General features: G+C 40.5%; 2 protein-coding genes across 2 annotated transcripts; one reads left to right on the forward strand and one right to left on the reverse strand.

Annotated features, from left to right (window-relative positions):
- The first annotated feature begins 639 nt into the window (after positions 1–639).
- Positions 640–2,919, forward strand: mrps18b (mitochondrial ribosomal protein S18B). The gene is made up of 7 exons (XM_080442979.1): positions 640–751; positions 1,097–1,265; positions 1,674–1,771; positions 1,862–1,930; positions 2,192–2,258; positions 2,371–2,430; positions 2,585–2,919. Exons 1-7 carry the CDS (start codon positions 671–673, stop codon positions 2,779–2,781), a joined length of 741 nt encoding a protein of 246 aa, XP_080299105.1. The 5' UTR covers positions 640–670; the 3' UTR covers positions 2,782–2,919.
- abcf1 (ATP-binding cassette, sub-family F (GCN20), member 1) lies at positions 2,914–20,587 on the reverse strand. The gene is made up of 26 exons (XM_080442978.1): positions 20,376–20,587; positions 19,640–19,680; positions 19,466–19,543; positions 18,836–18,965; positions 18,212–18,246; positions 18,049–18,126; positions 17,459–17,518; positions 16,439–16,573; positions 15,651–15,734; positions 15,450–15,545; positions 13,656–13,778; positions 13,114–13,214; positions 11,834–11,919; positions 11,606–11,745; positions 10,839–10,987; positions 10,495–10,578; positions 9,447–9,571; positions 8,708–8,820; positions 6,207–6,381; positions 5,985–6,059; positions 5,649–5,719; positions 5,021–5,053; positions 4,133–4,301; positions 3,982–4,046; positions 3,582–3,654; positions 2,914–3,459 (listed from the first exon to the last, which is right to left on the reverse strand). The coding sequence occupies exons 1-26, from the start codon at positions 20,437–20,439 to the stop codon at positions 3,287–3,289; spliced, it is 2,556 nt and encodes an 851-aa protein (XP_080299104.1). The 5' UTR covers positions 20,440–20,587; the 3' UTR covers positions 2,914–3,286.
- Between the last annotated feature and the right edge of the window lie 896 nt (positions 20,588–21,483).

The raw sequence follows: 21,483 nt of genomic DNA on the forward strand, positions 1-21,483 counted from the left end.
ATTTGATTTAGCGAATTGAGTTAAAATGTTATTGCATACTATTGGTCCTAAAACATACTAAAATGTTATAAAACATTCTAAAAACAAACAAACACGAAACATGGAAAGACAGGTACACAGAAATAAAAACAATACAATTACACCATAACGTGATTTCAACTTGTATAAGAAAATGCGAACCAATTCAACCAAACATAATTTGCAATAACCATGCCATTAATATGAGTTAGTCAAAACAGAAACCGTATATTTATTTATTTGCAACGCTTTTATACTAATGGTACAATTTGTTTGTTTCAATGAAATGAGTACAAAGGACCCCAATGGAAGGCTCTCTTGGCTTTAAAATCCTCTTGGCAGACCTTGTATTGAACTGTACTTTCCTGTGTTTTTTTTTGCACACTGCTAAGTATTCAATCAATCAAACACAGTATCATGCGGGGGAAATAGCAGGCCTACAGATCACTAACACGTCGCGATGAGACGCGTTGTGAGCTTGTAGATCTGCTATTTTAAGGACACTTTATTCAAAAAATATATATTATTATTTTAGGGACACCGATAGCCTCTTGGTGACGCAATGTTACGACACACCATAGAACGACGAAGTATTTATGTTTCGGGTTTCACCTTCAACCCCTCACTCACGTCACAGAAATTTTCAGAAAACATGGCGGCGTCCATACGATGCATCGGGAGGATTTTATCTCGAATATCTCCTCAGATTTTACACTCGGTTCAGCATAACGAGGTATCGAGATCATCCGTTTTGTTACTTAAACTTGTCTTCTGCTTTTGTTCGTGTGTTTTATTTTGTGCTAGTGACTTTATATTTGTACAAGATTAGAACACAAAAACAACATGTATGCTATTCCATTTATTCAGCAATCCCAACGTAGGTTATTCTAAACATAAACAAATACAATGATGAATGAATGTGTTTAACCACTTAAACCCCATATGGGTAACCGGAGTCCCTAATGTCGTTTCTGTTATTGTGGGGAAAGCTTTTGATGAAAATAACAAATGCTTATTACCGTAGCACAAAGAAACTCAGGTAAATCAAGTTTTATTGACTTGATGTCTTTCCTGTCAGTCCCGTCTACAGAAGCTACCCGTCAGGTTATTATGGACCAGGACTGGAGCTCCATTTGTGCTGCCAAGCCACTCACTGTGTACAGCAGCAGCACCAGCCAAGGAGGATGGAGATGCTGAGGTTGTGGTCCGCTACAAAGACAGACCCTGGGACTACCTGGAGAGCGAAGGTATAGGCAAGGAAAAGAATAAACCCACATGTTTCTGTGTTCCTTTTATGCTCATATATGGAGATCTCTGTATCTGTCTGTCCTTGTCCCTTTCATGCCCATATATGAATATCTGTATTTGCCTGTGTCCCCTTTATGCCTTTATATGGGGATCTCTATCTGTCAGTCCTTGTCCCTTTCATGCCCATATATAGAGATCCCTGATGTCATCAGTATATATATATGCCCACCATATATGGAGATCTCTGTATCTGCCTGTGTCCTTTTTTGCCCATATATGGAGATCTTGAGTCTTCAACACCATTCCCCACCATTTCACTGCACATTCATGTATGCGCATGTCACAGATCAAGTTTCTTAAATCAATTATCTTGTTGCCTTACTAATGACCCCCATTCTGTTACGCAGAATACATTGAGCGCTATGGAACCAGTCCGGTGTGGACTGGCTATAGGAGAAACCACAAAGGAGGTATCCCCCCACAGAAGACACGCAAGAAGTGCATTGTAAGAATACATTGTTTTGATTCAACATATATTGTATGTGTTATATCGGCTGAACATGACTTTAGTCAATTCTTCTGTCATCTTGTTTAGAGAGGAGGCAGAATCTGCGGGAACGCATGTCCAATTTGCAGGGATCCAAACATCATCTTCCACCATCAGGTCTGTTAATATCCCAATTATTGCAATCCATGTTCTTTTGGTGTCACAATTGTTTTTAACCAGGGGGTCCCTATTTTTGGCATATCATTATCGGCAAAAGTTCCAAGTAATTTCCAAAATTCCCTCAAAACTATTTTTGAAAATGGGGCATTAGGTCAATGTTAAATGAAGAGGAAATCACAGTGCAATGAGTCTGTGTACACTTTATGGCTTTCCTTCCGTTAAAATAGTCGGCCAACCAAACATATTCCTCATCCACAGAATGTTAAGCTGTTGGAGCAGTTCATAAGTCCATACACTGGGATGGTGTATGACCCCACTCAAACAGGTACGGCAACTTTTTAAATGAATTTTAGCACAAATATAGGATGCTATGAGAGCAAGGATTGATGCAGAACAATCAAACATTTCATTCATTTTGTTTCTCTTCCTTTCTCTAGGTGTGTGTATGCAACAACAGAAGAGACTAAATGTGGAGGTTAACAAAGCACGAGACCATGGTATGTCGTATTACACACAGTGCCTGTCTATTGTCATGCTCAGGTCTTTGTATTATCTTGGTATAAGTATACAGTATCTTAACAGTGGTGTATGTTGGCTGCTGCATTATATTTTTACTACCTCGATTGATAGCCTTTAATGTTCCTCTTCCAGGCTTTCTGCCCTTTGAGATTCCCAATGTGGAATTCACAGAAGACTACTCCAATAACCACCATGCTGTGGGGTCCACACCACCTCCCCCATGCCTTAACTCTGGTGAACCCTGGTATAAATGGTATGGCACCATCGAGCCAGAAGAGACTGAACTGGTCAAAGTAAAGAAGATGTACAAGGCTTATCTTAAAAAATAACAATTCTTCATATTGATGTTACTGTATAGTTAGGCACCGTACCAGTTTAATAGTGTGAAAGTGATTTTCCAGGTGTTTCTCCCACATACTTTACCTGTTCTGTATTCCAAAGGAATTTACAATAAACAGCAATATGATGAAAAATTCTTTATTTTTATTGTTTTGGCTTTTGCAGGACTTGATCATAGACCATTTATCCAGATGTTATGGGTAGTCCATGTTAATTCAAGCATTATTTCTACATATATATGGAGAGTCGCTGTTAATGTATGCGATTTCCTCTCAGTAGGGTTTATGGTGACTAACTTGTTTCCTCATTCAATTCCATTACACAATTCCATTACACAAAGTCATTCCACAGTAGCTTAGCCGTACATGCCATTACCCATCCAGATAGCAAGTAGGAAGCACATAGTCCAGGAGAACACCAGCACTGAGACGATGCATGGCCTTGCTTTTGTGTGACAGGTTGCATTGGGTTTTGATATAGGCCCTCTCTCTGAGGTCACTCCTTGTCCTTGACCTTGTGGACAAGGCTCTCTCCTAGCGCCTCCAACACCTCCCGCTTGTAGTCCTCAAAGTCGCCATCAATCTGATTGACCGCCTGGTCCTCGACCACATACATCACACACCGAGTCTCAGTGATAAGCCTGGCATCGTGACTCACAATGATAACCGCTGTAGAAAGGTGGAGACCATTGACATAAAATTACTTATCGTCCAAGCAGTAAATCATTTCAGTATATAGCCTTACTGTCATGTTCATATTGTGTATATTATTGTTAAATAACTGTACATACCTCCTTTGTACTCATTGATGGCTTCTGATAAGGCATCAATCGACTCAATATCCAGGTTGTTAGTGGGTTCATCCTGATAGATGAAGAAAGAAAATGTGTCAATCATTCTAGGGCTGCAACTAATGACTTACTCAATTCATCCATTTAGACCATAAAATGAAGGTAAGTTAATCAAGACATTTTTGGTACATTAATCAAGATCTGAAATGATGGTCATCACAAGTTGACCCCGGTCAAGTTTACTAAGAATAGAGGGTTTAAATGGTTATATTGTAAATAGTACATATTAGAAATATTTACATGATACATTACTAAGCCTGTTATTTGACTGCTAAAATCGAATGCAATTAATTTAGTTGATTCATCAAATATTTCACCCCAAGACGTATAAGTCACTTACCAAGATCAGTACATCAGGTTGGCGGCAAGCAAGCTCAGCAAATACTACGCGCGCCTTCTGTCCTCCTGTTGAAGAAATTGAGATGTTACCAAGATGGCCAAACACCAATTCAAAGGCGTGAAATTCATAATCATCTTTCCTTTGTTCTTACCTGAGAGTTTGGATATCTGAATGGTGTGTGCGTGGCTCTCCAGGCCAAAGCGACCCAGGCACTTCCTGCTGTCCTGATAGGGCAGGTTGAAGTTCCTCTGAAGATACTCAGTGGGTGCTTCATCCATGTTCAACTGGTCTGCATACTGCTGGTTGAAGAAGCCCACTTTCTACAGGGGTAGGGCACACAGACATTTACCAATCAGTGGGTATACCTCTGTTCAATTTGGAATGATACCTATTGTATACCGTATATATTAAAAGCCTAGATAAGATATTAGAAAAACAAAAAGCAGACCAGCCTATCACAGATACAGTATTTCACTGAATTAAACCTACAGGTAACATATTTGGCCTCATATCAATATATAATATTTTTTATTTCAGACCCATGGGATATAAAATAAAGCAGCACAGAATGCCAGACCCCTGAACAGTGTTTGTGCCAAGTTTGGTGCGGATTGGAGTAACGGTGCACCTTGCAAGTCTACCCTTAGGGAATTTTAATATAGGATATATATTTAATATCTTCATCCATCTATACATGTCTGTGTCTGTCTTTGCATATGTCGGGCTGTCCATTCAATCGACAACACTTGGTGGGTCTATTTCTGAGGAGTCAAGTGAGAGCAGCAGCGAATGTAAAGTTGATCGGATGAGCGGTTCTCCAGAATCAGCACTCTCCCAACTGGCACACGTGCTGAACGGTGACCATGCCCTGAACCGGGCATTGCTCTAGTCTGATAAATCAATGGTAAACCACCTAAAATAATGGTACACAACCTAACATTACCTGGCCATACAACAGAGTCAGTGAAAATGTTCAGTTACAAGTATATTAAAGGGTATTTTAGGATTTTTTTCTCAAATCAGGAAAGGTTTAACTCACCAGCCGATGATTCTTCCTCATTTCACCTTTGCCCTGAAAGATGATATGAGTTCAGTTTACTCACAAGAATGTACATCGAAATGCACCAATTCACGGATATGGAGGGAGTTCTCGGAAAAATCTGACCAGGTTCTTTATAACGCCAAAAATGAAGAGGAAACAGTTTAGCAGATACAATGTTGGAGAGAGTGTGGAGAGGCAAATGTGGACCATGCACATGATGCGTGTTTGGAAATGTCATATCAACAATCCAAGAGATATTGGGATATGATGTACCAATGGAGTGTAAAGTATTGTATTTATGTAACTTAGTGGAGGGGAAGATCCAAACGGAGGACAGATATTTGGACAACATTTTATTGGCAGCAGGGAAGAAAGCCATCACGAGGAAATGGGGTGAGGTAGAACCTCCAACTCAGGGTCAATGGGAAGAGCTAACAGAGAAAATATATGTCATGGAGAAACTAACACACCGCTTGAGACTGTTTTTGCTTTGTTCTTTTTCTCTTTTGTTTTTCTTGACTTTTTTTATGTGGTCTGTTTGTATGTATGTAACAAAAAAGTGAATAAAACTTCCAGTGACAAAAAAAAAGTACATCGAGGCAAAACAAGGAATTTCTACACTTACTGGGTTAAGTTTTCCAGTGAGCAGCAGTAATAGGGTACTTTTTCCAACGCCATTGGGTCCAACTATGCAAACTGTGGATGGGATCATGTGGCAGAGAATAAAAAGTTAGGGGTGAGACAAGCCACATCTGAAATGTTCTTGTATGACAAATAACAAAAAATGTGTTAATGTGGTTAAAGGGAAACTTTGCCAATATTTTATCTATTTTACCTATCATTCTATTGTGAGGAGGACATGTAAAAATGGGACATCTCAAAGTTATTTTATCCGATTTTCATGTCCTTAGAAATGGGCTAAATTGCGCTTTAATGGCTCAAATGAAAGTGATTTACTTACTCCTGGACTCCATGTCAATTCCAAAGTCCACATTCTTAAAAAGGGGCTTTTGTCCCTCATAGCCGAAGTCAACACCTGTATTAGGGATAAGCATAGCAGAGTTGATGTATGCGCGCATACCCACACACACAAAGTCTTACAAAAAGGTATTGATGCATATGTGATTGATTTGATTGATTGATTGACACAAAGGAGGAAAAACTGATTTCAGAAAGCGCTTACAATGTAGTCCCAAGATGGGGGGAGAGAGCAGAGGTGGATCAGGGAAGGTGAACTTGACGGTGTATTCTTTGGGTCTCTTCAGGAGCTCCTGGCTGTCCTGGCTCTCCTCTTCCATAACTCCTTTCTTTTTGCCTTTTGCCTGTTTTCTGGTGAGTGCGTCCTTTGTCTGCTTCTCCTAAGGGCAAAATAACACAACAAAATGGCGTTGAGTGTTGCACAGACTGTATGAGACAGTTTCACTCTCACAATAATAACAGTGAGCGTTTCAAACCATATAGCAAAATCCTCAGTATCTACACTAGAAGCGTCAAAATCTGTTATTTGCCACTGTGTGAGTTTTTACCCAGATTTTTTTATATAGTTTGTATGTTGGCCTCCGATTTTCTTAAATTCAACCATTTTTTTATTTCGTTGGATTCTTCATTCAGTGAAAAGTTATGTTATACAAACGAAAATTCTCCTTGTATTGAATATGCACAGAACAATGTACAGCATTTCAATTATCATTATTTAAGAGAGAGAAGAGAGAGGGAGAGAGAACCAACATGGCACCTTGACAAGACAATTCACTTCCCTCATTCACCTGAACGCAAGTGTTGTAACTACTGTCCATGTTCCTTGTACTATTGTTGTGGGATATTCAGCCATGATAATGATATTCATTCCATGCATATGATGTCAGTTTCAGTACGTGAAACCTGACCACATGACATCAGTGCTTTACCTACTTTTCTTTAATGGCTCGGACATGATGAAATGCATTCTATTCCATTCATATGATAATGACAATGCCAGGTTCATTGTTTACCTGGTATCCTAGTTTCTTGCACTCAAAAAACTATCACACTCAGGCTTGGTGCTTTGAAAGAGAAACCCTACGAATCAGAAGGGAGTGGCGCAGTGCAAATTAACACGAATGGACATAGCTGCATATCAATGGGGTACATAACCTGTTAGCACTTTCAACCTGGCGTCCCTAAATGGACATGTCATATAGCCGATCTACAAGTTCACACATTGCGATGTAGTGCATTTATCATAACAATGATTGACTCAGTCTATGCTTGTATTTTTATTCTAATTAGCAGCCTATAAAAAAAATGTAAAAGCAATGGGGTTGTTTTACATAGTGACTGGGGAAGGAGGGGGATCACATGAGAATAGTCTGTCTAGCAATCAAAACTAATCAGTGGAGACCCATCAGTGGAGATGATGCGTTTCATTAGAACACCTCTCTGTAGAAACAGATCAGTGATTTGAGTATCAAACCAAGTAGCTCACTATTCAGGTGTACTGTACTTTATTTTAAAAATCTAAAACTGACATTTCAATTTCAATTTTGACTTTAGGTGATAAGAAATGACCATTCACGAAATTCTTTTCAAACTTCTTCAAAATGTCTTTTATAAAAATTATACTGCAACCAAAGTGTCTCACAAATATCTCATTAGGAATGTGCATTCCTAATGAGTCTGTTTCAAGAAAGGTTGTGCGAGGAGATCAGTCGTTACCTGCATTGTTATAAACTAGTTAAAAGCCTATAAAAACAGACAACTCCATGTGCTTAAAATCTTGGGAGAGAAATTGCCATGACTGTCAGGAAAAGATTAAAGTACGTGCAAGTAGGTCCATTTAGAATTTTGCTATGTTTTGGGTTTTCCTGGATACCAGATATAACAAAAGGCTTGTTTGTCAGCAGGTAGCTAGTTATAATGTCCAGTAGTTATTTTGTTGAGAAAAAACCCAATATGCTACTAGTCTGAAAACATCTTGTGGACTTCTCTCCTGCGTGTGTCGTTTTCCTAATTCCTACCCGATCGTAGAAACTTGGCAACGCCCCCTTCTGTGACGCACGCAAAACTGTGTCTCACATGAGCGGACCGCTTTAAATAACTCCCAAACTCTTGCATTACCAAATGGTTCCGTGGCGTGCAACGTTGAGCATTAGGCTTCCAATCCCAGCGCCTTGGTATCGAATCCCTCACCCGCCGTAGTTTATTTATCTAATCGCTAATTATTTTATAAGGATTAAGGTTATGTCTCAACAAAAGGCACCGCCGAGCGAGCCGCAGGTGAGCGAGTGACCGTGCCGAACGTTGCAAAGTCCACTAGAACCGACTCAGCATCGTTCGAGTTATGTATCGATAGGGACAGAATCGTAAAATCCCCCCCTCCCCCCCCAGGCAGTGCCAGCGCGAACACCATTTTCCACCACGGAGGAAAGCCGGCCAGTGCTATTCTCTTGGAATGACACTTAAGCACAATATGCAGTGACTAAGGGCAGTTACCACGATCGGATAGGAAAACGACACACGCTTCTCTCCTCATCCCTCATTGGTTAACATTACAGACAGTCCAACTGGTTCATTATGATAGCCAATACGGTTAGCTTGTGCTAGCCACAAGAAAATATGAGACAACCAACAGCCAGCTGGGTGTGTCCACGGGATATGGCTAGTCTCCTAGTAACATGAGGCGTGAATGAAGAAAGCTCTACTCACAGCCTGTTTGGTCGACTTGCCACCAGCCTTCAGGTCCTTCAGCTTCTTCTCCTGCTTGTCATACTGCTTCTGAAGCTCCTTCTGTTTCTGCACGTACATCTTCTTAAATGTAACTTTTGGAAAGGAAAGAAATTAATTTAGTCTCGCTTTGTCAGAAGATCAGAGATCTCCGCCTACTCTTATGTCTGAATCTAAATTCAGTGAATGGGCTAAAACTGGGTGGAAACAATTCAGAAACTTTATCAAGTAGGCGTAGGTTTGTTAGCACTGGTTTTCTCTGTTGTTAAAGCTCATACATTGAATTTTGATTTCTCGAGAATCCCATTATTGTCTGGGTATGAAATAAGAGTTCTCAAATTCTACCCGAACCGACATTTTCCGGCCAGGCCGGGCCAAAAATGTATGCGAATTAGTCGGGCCGGGCCGAGCCTCGGGGGGGTTCCATGAAAAAAAAAAAAATCGGGTTTTTGGGCCAAACATTATGTTAACCGTTCGGGCCGGCCCAGTTAAGGCCGGACCTTAATTTTCAGGCCCGTTGAGAACTCTACTATGAAATGCCATATACCATGATATGCCCAAAATAGGGATGACAGGGTTAATGTGGTTGAGTTAAGTCATATTCCTCTGTACGTCTTCTATATGGTGAATGTAGCAATGATGTGAGTCTAAGGGGTATCATATTCTTTAGATGAGGACACAGCGACATGTTTTGTATGTGAAGCTGTAAATGTGTACGTACGGTAGTTGCCCCTGTAATAGAACAGTTTCTGGTAGTCCAAGTGCATGATGTCTGTACAAACATCGTCCAGGAAACTCTGGTCGTGGGAAACGATGAGGAGAGTCTTCTTCCAGCCTTGAAGGTAGCTTTAAATAGAGTAGAGGATAAAAAAAAACAATAAATGCATTTACAAGCACACTATTACCATCTCTGTGAATCATGAGGTTATGGAAATAAATTGATTGAAGCATTTACATGCATAGCATTACTCTGATTATGGCAATAATCCGGGTTTTTATGCGAAAGTCAGGTCTTGCTTATAAATACTGTAATGTCTTATGGCTTTTCAGACATGCAATAGCCATAACAAACTAAATTGTGTTCTTTACATTTATTCACATAACCAAACAAACTAAATGTTTCTTTGTAAGCAAAGAGTTTGCTTACAGAGGTTTTGGAAATCAGATTAACAACTATTGCCTTATTCACCTACGAACTGCGGACTAATGGTCTCAAGGGTCTCCAAAAAAATGCTAAATGACAGAATCTAGGGCATTCATTGTTTGATAACCACAATAATGTCTAAATTAATCAATTTAGATTAGTAGTCAGATGATCTATTCCGAGGTTGAAAAGACGAAAAGATGGGGTTTAATAACTTCACAGACTCAGACTTCACATGGCCAGTCTATGATATAATTCATCAACAGTATGACATAATCTATGACATATGACTCCATGTTTGGGCAAGGTTTCAGTCCAATTGTCTTGCACTTACATTTTAAAATGAAAGATCAATATTTCTAAAAGAAAATAATACAAAATTGGTAAAAACAAACAATTCCTTGGCCTACTGACAGGGTGCACAAGAAATGTGGTGCTGATTGGTCCAGTGGTTTGCGAGACTATCCCCAGACACATAGAAACACAGACAGACCCTCTTCTAGACAGCTCTGTCTCCTATAGAGCCACAGCGTAAAAAAGCACGCAACATTATCTTGCCTCTAGCATTCGCTTTTATAAACTGGCATCATGTAGCTCTACAGTAAATGAGAAAGCTGCACTGTACTTGTTAAGCCAGATGACGGCGTTCAGGTCCAGGTGGTTGGTGGGCTCATCCAGCATCAGGAGTGTGGGCTCCATGAACAGAGCCCTGAGAAGGAAAACAGGTGTCTGAACTGTGTTATATAAGCCAACAACACAAGTTATTAAACCATTTCAACCTGGTGTCCCTATAGGCAAAACATATTTTCGAAACGTAACATTTTTCGAAAACTTTCTAAAATGTTGTAGAATGGCCAGTCTAGCTACTTATGTGACACAGTTGTAAAAAGGAAGTATGAAATAGGGCTTATAATAAGTGATTAACAGCATTACCACAGACTTCATTTCAGTGTATGACAGACAGCGTACCTGGCGAGGGACACTCTCATTCTCCAACCTCCTGAGAACTTCTTGGTGGCTCTGTTCTGCATCTCAGGAGTGAAAGAGAGACCAGCCAAGATTCGACGTGCTTTAGCCTCTGCGGCTGCAGCTCCAATGGCCCTCAGCTCCTCATAGACCTGGAAAAGACAACAGAGTGAGCCATGTCCAGATTCAAAGAGAACTTGTGATGATAAATAGAACAGAGTAAAACACACACCTCTGCAATTTCCCTCATTCACAAAGTGACCATTTCTCTCTTATGTCACATTCAGGGTGGCCACCCATTTGTGACATAAAAGCAAAAATTGCGGCTGTGTGAATATGGTTGGACTTATAGTAAATTAATACCGTCAAAAAAGTTCCCATCTGTCCAATCCACCCTATCAACCCTAATGACCCAATAAGGAAAAATAAAACTTGTAAGCAGACAAAAACAATGAAAAGGTTATTTATTACCAAGACATTCCTAATCAGGGGACATTTAAATTTCACCTGATAAGGCATGTGCTTTGAAGCACACATACAGTGAAACCTCCATGGCCACTGGAGTATATGTACAATAATGTACGTATTATTTTGATAATTAAACCCCCCCCCCCCCCCCCCCCATGACATTCTATTCCATTGTAATTTCCAAACCTCATTGAACATATATATTGTTTTTCCAATATATTTCCTCTGGCCTGAAAAACTACTTTCCAGGTTTTTGATGACCACGGGAACGTGGAATAAATAAACGTGACAATGTGTCTCACCTTATCTAGTCTCTCTGCCACACTGTCCTCTCCCTTCTCCAGCAGGGCCTGTAGTGATCTCTCCTCTTCCAGGAGCTTCAAGCGACGGGTGTCTGCTTTCAGCACCGCCTGGACGGCAGGGGTGTCGTCCGCCTGCACCTCTGACAGGAGGAGACACACAGGATGACAGTGAACAGAGGATGAAACACGAGAGAGAGAAGAGTTCATTCTAGTAGAGTTAATTCTTACCTTGTTCACACAGCAGCACGTCAATGTTGGGGGGAATACTTAGTGCTCTTTTGGCAATGTGTATCAGTAATGTGGTCTTTCCTTTGCTGATAGAACAGAGAGAGACAGAGTAGAGAATAGGGTCAGAGCCGTTTGTTACTGATAATTAGGTCAAATATTTATTTAAAGTTGTGGTGTTGTTTTTAGGGCTGACCTTCGATAAAAAATAAATAGTCGAAGCTTCTGGGCCTTAAAACGATCCACATTCGAAGCTTCGACGACGGGGCCCGGGGGGGAGGGGTTAATAATGAGCCCCCCGGTAATGCGTTTTATACGGTCATAAAACGTATGACGTTGCACTTGAGGCAGAGCATGCGAGCAGAGTGGAGTGGGGGGGTAATGCCACACTTCAGGGGGCTGTTGTCACGCTCTCTTTTCGCACAAATGCGTCTCCATGAGCCTAGATGGACAGCTAGGCCTACTATGTTGCAAAAGATGCCATCCAGGTTTCCTTTATGTAGGCATTGTATTTTTTAATAAGACGGACAATATTAAATCCTGTGGGTTAATTGACTCGCAAAACGAGTGTGGTTCGTTCAGCCAAAACCCGTCACTTTCGTTTCAAATCGTATCCTCTGATCGGCTGGTGATAACTTAAAGGGATATTTCACTTTCAAATAAAATAAACATTAAAAATAAATATTTTTAAAAAATGAAAAAAGTTATGGCAAAATCACGGCCCCCTCACACATTAGTAGGACACTCTAATGCGTGAGGGGGCCGTGATTTTTCCATTACTTTTTCATTTATTTTTAATATATTTTTTAAATGTTTATTTTATTTGAAAGTGAAATATCCCTTTAACTTACAAAGTATGTATAAGCATACTTGTGTGGATTACGGAGAAATTTGAATGAAATCTTGATCAGGGACATGCGCTGTGCACTTCTGTTGCAGTGTTGCGTGCCTACCTTTTTATAAACCCGCTCACCGCTACGTTAAAAATCATCCAGCTCTGCTCACATGCTCTGACTTGAGGCGCAAGGTAAGGCACGCGGGCCGAAAGCTGGTGCTCAAAATAAAATAGATATTTAAAAATATATATATATTGAAAAAAAGTTTTAATCCTGTGCCATCAAACAAAGCTTCAAACTATTTGGGTCAGCCCTTGTTGTTTTATGTAGCGTATTTTCTGTACATTTGTGTGAAGGACCCCCTTGAAAATGAGATGGTTCAGCTCAAGGAGTTTATCCTTCTAATAAAAGGGAATTCTAGACAGTGTCTTGAATGAGAGAATTTACCCATTTGGTCCAACCAAGCCATATCGTCTGCCCGCCACGATCAGAAGGTCAGCGTTGATGAAGAGTTCCTTTCCGTGAGCTGATATGCTGAACCTCTCCAGCTGGGGGGGGGGGGGGGGGGGGGGTCAAGAGTTACATCAGAGCTTTGAAGACACAGTTTAAAGAGGAACCTTTGCCAATTTTCAACATAAATTGTTCTGATGTGATAGATCAATTATATAGTATGGCAAAAAATACCCGATGTCTACCGTGTATTCCTCCGTGAAATGACATGAAAGTGAAACATGTTTGACGCCAGCATTTCACCGAAAAATACACAGAAGCACACAATTGTTTTTGGCTATGTTTTGGAAGACATTATCATAATGCCAACAGTTGGTGTTGACAGTAGGACGACTACTGATCAGCAAGGACTTAATCATTATGATTGTAGTTGATTTGTAACAGGATTTTTTTTGTTTCTTGTTTTTACTATTTTTGGTGGGGTATTTGATGCAGAAATAGTGGTTTAAAAAGTAGTTTTTATTGTGATGGCAGCTCACCTTGATGTCAGAGGCATTCTCCAGCATGGCCTGTCTGGAGGACAACTCAGCCTGGGACACAGAGAAGTCTCCTTCTATTGCATTCTGGGCACGCATACTGGCAACCTGCTTCTCATAATCCATCTGTAATTATTCACAATACATGGTCAGACCCATAGCAAGCAGACTGAAATAATAAGCTGGGCAGTGTTCCATCAGACACAGACAGCAAGTGCTTTCATAAGGCATTGCTTTTGACATCACTGGAAAGGGTCTATGTGTAATTTAATGATGGCCATGGTTTACATAAGTGAAGGGTTTCAGTACAGAATATTTGGCCTTTTACATCAACATGATCTTTACTTATTATGTATCCTGCCAAATGTGGTTTCTGTATCTGGTGTCCACAGAACTAATGTTCAAATCATTATCAATGAAACAGCTCAAGAAAATGTTGCTTGAAGACAATTTATTCATCTTTAGGCAATGGAGAACAGATACGTTCTACAGCTCGCCTCAATGTAGGATTTTAGCCTCCCTGAATCAGGCCAATTTGGCTTTCCCCAAACGTTCCCCAAATTGATCATGAGGCAAATCCTAGGCCGTGTAAGATTATCCTGACGCCTGGACCACATCGGCTCTTGCAGTGTGAGCAAGCTCAAGGTCACACTTCTTTAAGCCATCTGCTACGTTATGATCATCTTACAATAAATGCACAAAATCTTTGTACGCATGCCTGTCTGTTATTCACGTATCTCGAGAACCGTCCAACTGACCGATTTCAAACTCAGCATTCACATCACCGATGACCGGAGGGAGTTGAGTGCACAGCGTTGAGTTGGTCGGATAGGCGGATGTCCAGAACCGCTGATCTGACCGCTATGCCCATACTTAGGCATATATGGAGATCCGTCTGTCCAGAACCGCCATTCCGACCGCTATGCCCATATATGGTTAAGCGACTTCAAACTCGGCGTGCGCATCGGCGACGAGGACTGGAGGGAGTGCTGTCCCCAGCGTCGAGTTGTTCAGATAGGCGGTTGTCCAGAACCACTGATATGCCCATATATAGGCATATATGGACATCCAGTTGTCCAGAACCGCTGATCCAACCAATATGCCCATATATGGGTATATACTGATGGAATCAGGTATCTCCATATATGGGCATAACAGGAACACAGACAGATGCAGAGATCTCCATATATGGGCATAAAAGGGGCACAGACGGCACATCAGGTACTCTGACAACTGATATTGCATAACCAGGTGGGGCATGCTTTCCCAACTTGCATCGTTGATCCGACAGATATGCCCATATATATATGGATAGAGATATATATATATATATATATATATATATATATATATATATATATATATATATATATATATATATATATATATATATATATATATAGGCATACTGTATATAGTAATATACTGATGACATCAGGGATCTCCATATATGGGTATAAAAGGGACAAAGGCAGACAGATACAGAGATCTCCATATATGGGCATAAAGAGTACAACGGGTACAACAAAACCAGGTGCGGCATGCATCCACAACTTGCTTGTTTAAGAGCAAGACTTGTATTGATCTAATATTCCATATAACTAGATATTTTAAGTCCTAAAAACGAATCTGAAGGAATCTTGAAGTCTAAATAGGATAGTGTAGACAAGAACCTGAGGGAAGAGAGAGAGAGGGAAAGAGGTGCAACTCAGGTGTCCAGTTAGAATCGAACCGAGAATGCTGTAATTACGTGGTCAACGCCATATCCAGTCATCAACCAGAGCGCTCCCCAATTACCATTTTCTTTTTCTTCTTTTTCTCCTTCTTGCTAAGGTTTGCAAATGGGTCATCATCCTCCTTCTTGGCCTGCTCTGCTATGACGTCTTCAGCACACTGATGGGTTGAACCACACAAATTGGAAAATGTGAAGAAAAGAAAAACACACCAGACCCCAATAAATGCAAAGATCAGCACCAAGCTTCCGAGGAGAAAACATACCATCATGGTGTCATCCCCATCACTCTCCTCTTCCTCCTCCTCCTCCTCATCTTCGCTGCGTGGAGGAGGAGCCGGTTTTCCCTTCTACATGGGAAATGTATGAAATTAAAAACATTTTCATTACCGCTATACAGCACATTTGCTTTGGTGCTAATTCTCTGTTCGCAACCATGACACTGAGCAGTGTTCTGTGTCTGAAATGATGTCAAAAGTGTGCTCAAGTGTCTGCCACTTATGCTCCTGGCAAACAATCCAAAAAGTACAAGCCTTGCTTCCAGGGTTTTTTTTTGCCGTTAACATGGTGGCCATGACTTTGTCATTGTTCACTGTGTTTATATACAGTTTCACTGTGTAAATAGTATATCTGAATACATTCAGGGAAAACCCTACAAAATAGTGATCTTGAAATAAGATAATATGAATCAGAAGGATGCAATGGCAACTATTAGAATATATGAGCGTGGTTAGGCCAGTGCTTCAACACAAAATGCATAATAGGAATTGTTGGAACACATAATGGACAAAATACTATGAAAATCATCAACAAACAAAACATGTTGTCAACAGCATGATGGCTTTCCTTTAACCACATGAGCCATAGTTATGTCACAATTGGATGGAGAAAACAGCAGATCTACAAGCTGTGTGTGTGTGTATATATATATATATGTATGTGTGTGTGTGTGTGTATATATATATAGTATAGGTCTAAGTGGTTAAATCGACCACTGAGCGGTACAAAGTGGTCCGTATCACTGGTGCCTGCATCGGACTTGTTCTCAACTTGCCTTCTGCTGTGTCTGGACCTTGGACGGTTTGGGTTCCGGTTTGGGTTCTGGTTTGGGTTCTGTCTTCTTGGGTTTATCCTCAACTTTCTTTTCGTCTTCCTTCTCCATTTCATCCTCATCTTCGTCAGATGCAAACTGATAATGTAATGTAAAAATAAGTAAGTGTGAACAGTTTGTTTTGCTAAGATGACAAACACCCCAGTCTCAAGACAGACTGCATCCACAGTGGGTTAGTGCTGCAACGGTGTTAGTTGAAGAGTTCTTGTGCCGAGGAAGGGTGCGGAGTGTGATGAACAAAATCCCTGTTTGGATGGGATGAGTTTGTCCAGGGGAGGTTAGGTAATTTTGTGTACAGACATACCCAACGATATTAACCATTTCCAGATCAGCCATGTCTGTGTTTATTACGCCCTAGCTCGGTTTCAGCAAGCTCAGGGGTACTCTGATAACTTTGAAAAAGGTAGTGCACGCACATCCGTGGCCCAGGTGCAAGACAAACATAGTATCATAAAACAAGAATAGTCTGCACACTGGTGAAGTTGCTCGTCAACGTTTCGGCCTGTTCAGACCTTCATCAGGACTTATGAGTGATATGATAACTTGATAACAAGATTGAAACCTGTGTGATTTAAAGACATTTTCTTCACAAAATTGCTTTTGACCGACATCTGATGCCTGATCTATGATCAAAGACTAGCCACTCCCACTGTTATACTGGCGAGATACAAATCCCATCCAAATAGGTACAGTTGTGAGACAACAGATGGCCTGTATTAGTAATTATACATGAGAGAAAGTTCTGGAAGCTAATCCCATCCAATCGGGGCTGAAGATGAGAAATACAAAAGGGTACATTGATGCCAGTGAAAAATGAAGATGATGTGTAATGTTGCCTTCCACCATCAAGTCCCACTACATGGAAACAATGAGGAAGAGGAATGTAAGGTATAACAGGACATAAACAAAGATGGATTGGAGGGTGATGGATAGTACAGATACAGACCCTTGTCCAGAACCCACCTGCACCTTCATAGGCTTAGATTTAGCTTTTTTCTTGCCTTTAGACACCTTCTCAACCTCCTGTATCAAAGACGCACAGACACGTACAGTCAGAGATATACCAATCAGTATTTTCAGTAAAGAACCGCTCAGCTTACAAAGAACAGATGTTTAAACTTAAAGCATCAATCTGAGAGTAAAATGACCTTCTGAGCTGGTTCATTTGTGTATTTTTACAAATTCCAAATATCTACACTCAGAGCAAAGAACAGAACAGTACAGACCAATAGCCAAAGGATAGTATAGCTAAAAGAAAAATTAATTACATTCTCCTGACCGACCTGTTAATAAGTCAGGTAAAAAGACATTACAAATAGGCCAACACAAAAGCAAACCAAAACTCAACAACTGCTTTTTCTGCACTCGCACCATTGTTGCAGTCAAACAAAGCAGGCCTGAACAATGTCTAAACGTTCTGTCGCCCCCAATAGTGGGGCGGACAATGGCTGCAAATATTTTACATTTTTAGCACAAGACAACAGACAACAAGGTAGAACATGCTTCAATAAACATTTCCACTGTATAACTACACACAAAAAAAAGCACAGTACCATTTTTGGTGGTCGATCATCTTCATCAAAAGAACCTTCCTCATCACTCTGACCCAGAGCAGCGAAGATGTTCCCACCCTGAGAAGATACAAAGATGCTTACCATGCAGAACACCAGAGCAAAACTCTTCAAACAATCACATAAAAAAATATTCTTAACTAACCTTATTGTTCTTGCCACCTTTACTGGGGACAATTGCTGTGGGGGAAAAAGGAGAGGCTTGCCGTCATTGACGTTTGTAATTTTACAAAAGAAATTGACGACTTAAACCGTATATACTTAGTTGATCAGGGTCCCCAAGGGTTCTATACTAGATCCTCTAGTTTTTTTTACGTGTTGTGAGCTTATAGATCTGCTATTTTCCCTGAATGTTCACCCCACAATAGGGACGTTCATGTGGTTCATGTGGTTAAATGGCCTGAATGCCAGTCTCCAGTATTTTTTGCATTTGTCAGCCGTTTCATGTTTTCCAGTGCTAACCTGTAATGATATACTGTGCATTGATTCCAGAGACACCATGGACCATTTTTGACAATGCATTTTGAGCGAGAAGTTCCAAATCTTAATCTCCTTTTAAAATGGTATTTGGCTAAAAGTGACATCTGATTATCCCCACTGACACACGCACTTTGAATGAATCTGCAAGTCCTCACGTTCGCCATAGTGTTGCTAAAGCTTGACATGCAATTTCTAATCAAATGCGGAGAAACTCACTAGGGAAAACCAGAAGTAAAAATAATGACACCGTCACATCTCTAAAGGGCACAAAATTCTGCAGTGTGTTTACCAGAATCCTCGTCATCTTCATCACTGGCTTGCACTGACAGCTTTTTCAGCTTCTCCATAATGTCTGCATCTTCCTCGTCATCTCCCCCACCACCTCTCCCTTTCCGGCGGTCTTTCTTCTTTTTTTGAGGCTGAGAAGAACAACAATTTTAAAAACAAACTTAACAAGGCAGGGTGCACTTGAGCTACAATTGTCGTCTTCACAGAAACCTGGAACAGGTGTTAGAACAGTGGGGACTCCACAGGTCCTTGAGGGGGTTCTAGGGAGACCCAGCTAAATTATTGATATTTAGGCCCATCTGTACATTCTCAGATTTAAATTAACACTTAAAATATTCAAAGATCAAATCAGCCCACAGCCTTGTCACTACATTTGCATATAAAACTGGTGGTCCTTGAAATAAAAAAGGTTGAGAATCACTGTGCTAGACAAAAGGGGGATTTGGCTGGGGAGACTGTGTTATTAACGTCCCATTACATTTGTTTTGTGACATTACACCCAATGACCACCCAATAACCTTAAGAAGGCACAATAGTATTTTTTCAGTAGCCTATGGTGTAAAAGATTAGACAGTCATGTTGAAAATACACAATATTATAGCATATTCTACCAATTAAAAGTGAAGGTTACCTGTTTTCCCTGTGCGTCCTTCACAGGTGCCTCCTCCGCCTTTTCAACTTTGACATCTGTGGCAAGCTCCTCAAAAAACTGGATTACATACAGTGAACAGGCAAAGTGTCACAAAAATGTATCACATTTAAATCAGTCAACAACGTATACATTGAGTGGAGTAAGTGCACTTACGCTCTTTTTGCCCTTTTTATCTTTCTTTCCCTTCTTCACAGCTTCACAGATGGGGGAGAAGATGGTTCACCATGGGAAGAAAGATGATAGTCAATGTCTCAAGATCAGCCTATAGCACTTACCCTCCCTTATAGATAATGTTAGCAAACTCACAAAAGTGGCCTGCGTATGCCTATGCTTTATGTCACTCTAAAAAACATATCACTGGCTCTCTGCTCCAAATTGGAGCAGTTAGAGCCAGTGATATTGGAGCCTCCAATATAAACATAAATGACTCACAGCTAGACAGCTACAAGATACAAACTATTAAACCATTGGTTCTCAAACTTTTACATTTCAAAGTCTCCCCTTAACTCTGACAGTATACAAATGGAACCAAATGGACCCGTTACAAACTTGCGAGGGTCAATTTAGACCCCCCTAAAGGAACCCAGAGAGTCCCTGGAATCCACTTTGAGAACCACTGTATTAAACTAATTTCACTGTGTTCACACGAAATTGTGCCAGACAAGTGAATACAATGACATTGCATCCCTTTCAAATTAAAGAGACAAATCGCGAGACTGTGGTTTTTCGTTATACATTTGCGTTGTTGGGCTGCTTGTTTCTCAATGGTAGTCATTGTTATGTGGATAACTCAACCACTAGATTGCTAGTCATCATTCCAGCAGATGACGGCTATATTAGCTAGTTAGCTCTCCTAGCTTTTAACATAGTGGCCGTTATTTGACGTTACCTGCTGCTGCTGGGGCGGCTTGATCACCGTCCCGTTCTGCCTCTTCTTTCGCTTTCTTGGGCATTTCTGTTGCTTTGATTTGTGAGGTTCTGTAACTTTGTCTTAAAATGTCTTTAAAATATTCAGTTTTCTGACAGTGACAGAGAAGTTTAGCTGCAGCCGCCGGCTACTAACACACACATATGACATGCGGCCTTTACTTCCCAGTTCGATGATGACGCGTTGCCATCACCGACTTTCATTGGCTCGTGTTACACCGAAATTGGTGACTTGTCAAGTTGTATTCTGACTCCAGAGGTCGCAGTTTTGCACACATTTAAAGACCCCTCCAGAGTCCAGACACGTACCCCGGTACCCGTATGTAAAAAATATTCTGCTCTGCTGTGATTAATGTTGTTTAACATGGTTTTCCCACATAAAAGTAAAATTTACTCTTTCTTGCTCATTGGGAATTCTGGATCTATGAATATTAAAATGGCCTCGCAGCTCACCCTCCACGGCTGATGAAAGCGAAGTGGTTTCAGCAAGTGTCAACATTTTTTTTTCCCTGCCTCCAGTGGAAGAACGTAAAAAGGATGCTGGTGACAAGTTCTTCTGTATAACAATTTGTATATTTCTCTTTCTTTTTCCTTTATTTATTCAGGGAAGCCCATTGAGAGCAAGCTCTCTTTTTCAAGGACGCCCTGATAACAACATATAAAATACATATAGGCCTAATGAGAAACAATAACAATCATTTGAATCACATTACAATGTCACAGATGCAAATAAACATAGTGTTACATGAAACAGGTGCAGTCACTACGTAGTGTGTCCTCAAGAAGCACCCTAAATGTCTCTATTGAGACCAATCCACTACTATACATTCTGTATAGTAGTGTGTATATCTGTCTGTCTCTTATATGTCATCATGATTTGTGTGCATGGGGATCTCATCTTAAACAAGCTCAGTGCTTAATGAGTCTCCCAGTTTAGTAGACCTTGTATTGTGAATTTGTACTTCCATGTACTGATGTTCTCATGTCTTACTAAATAAAGTACATCAATAAATCAATCAATCAATCAATCAATCAATCAATCAATCAATCAATCAATCAATCAATCAATC

The sequence above is a fragment of the Gymnoscopelus braueri genome (genome assembly GCF_963280865.1).
Source record: "Gymnoscopelus braueri genome assembly, chromosome: 11".
Classification (NCBI taxonomy): Eukaryota; Metazoa; Chordata; class Actinopteri; order Myctophiformes; family Myctophidae; genus Gymnoscopelus; species Gymnoscopelus braueri.

Bases quoted from the DNA above. Each gene is read 5' to 3' on its own strand.
- mrps18b (XM_080442979.1), top strand. From the start codon at position 671: ATGGCGGCGTCCATACGATGCATCGGGAGGATTTTATCTCGAATATCT. The intron at 1,266-1,673 runs GTATAGGCAAGG...TCTGTTACGCAG, and splicing joins GGACTACCTGGAGAGCGAAG to AATACATTGAGCGCTATGGA. The intron at 1,931-2,191 runs GTCTGTTAATAT...CCTCATCCACAG, and splicing joins ACATCATCTTCCACCATCAG to AATGTTAAGCTGTTGGAGCA.
- abcf1 (XM_080442978.1), bottom strand. From the start codon at position 20,439: ATGCCCAAGAAAGCGAAAGAAGAGGCAGAACGGGACGGTGATCAAGCC. The intron at 17,519-18,048 runs GTACTGTGCTTT...TCTTTGATACAG, and splicing joins ATGATCGACCACCAAAAATG to GAGGTTGAGAAGGTGTCTAA. The intron at 4,047-4,132 runs GTAAGAACAAAG...TTTCTTCAACAG, and splicing joins TCAGATATCCAAACTCTCAG to GAGGACAGAAGGCGCGCGTA.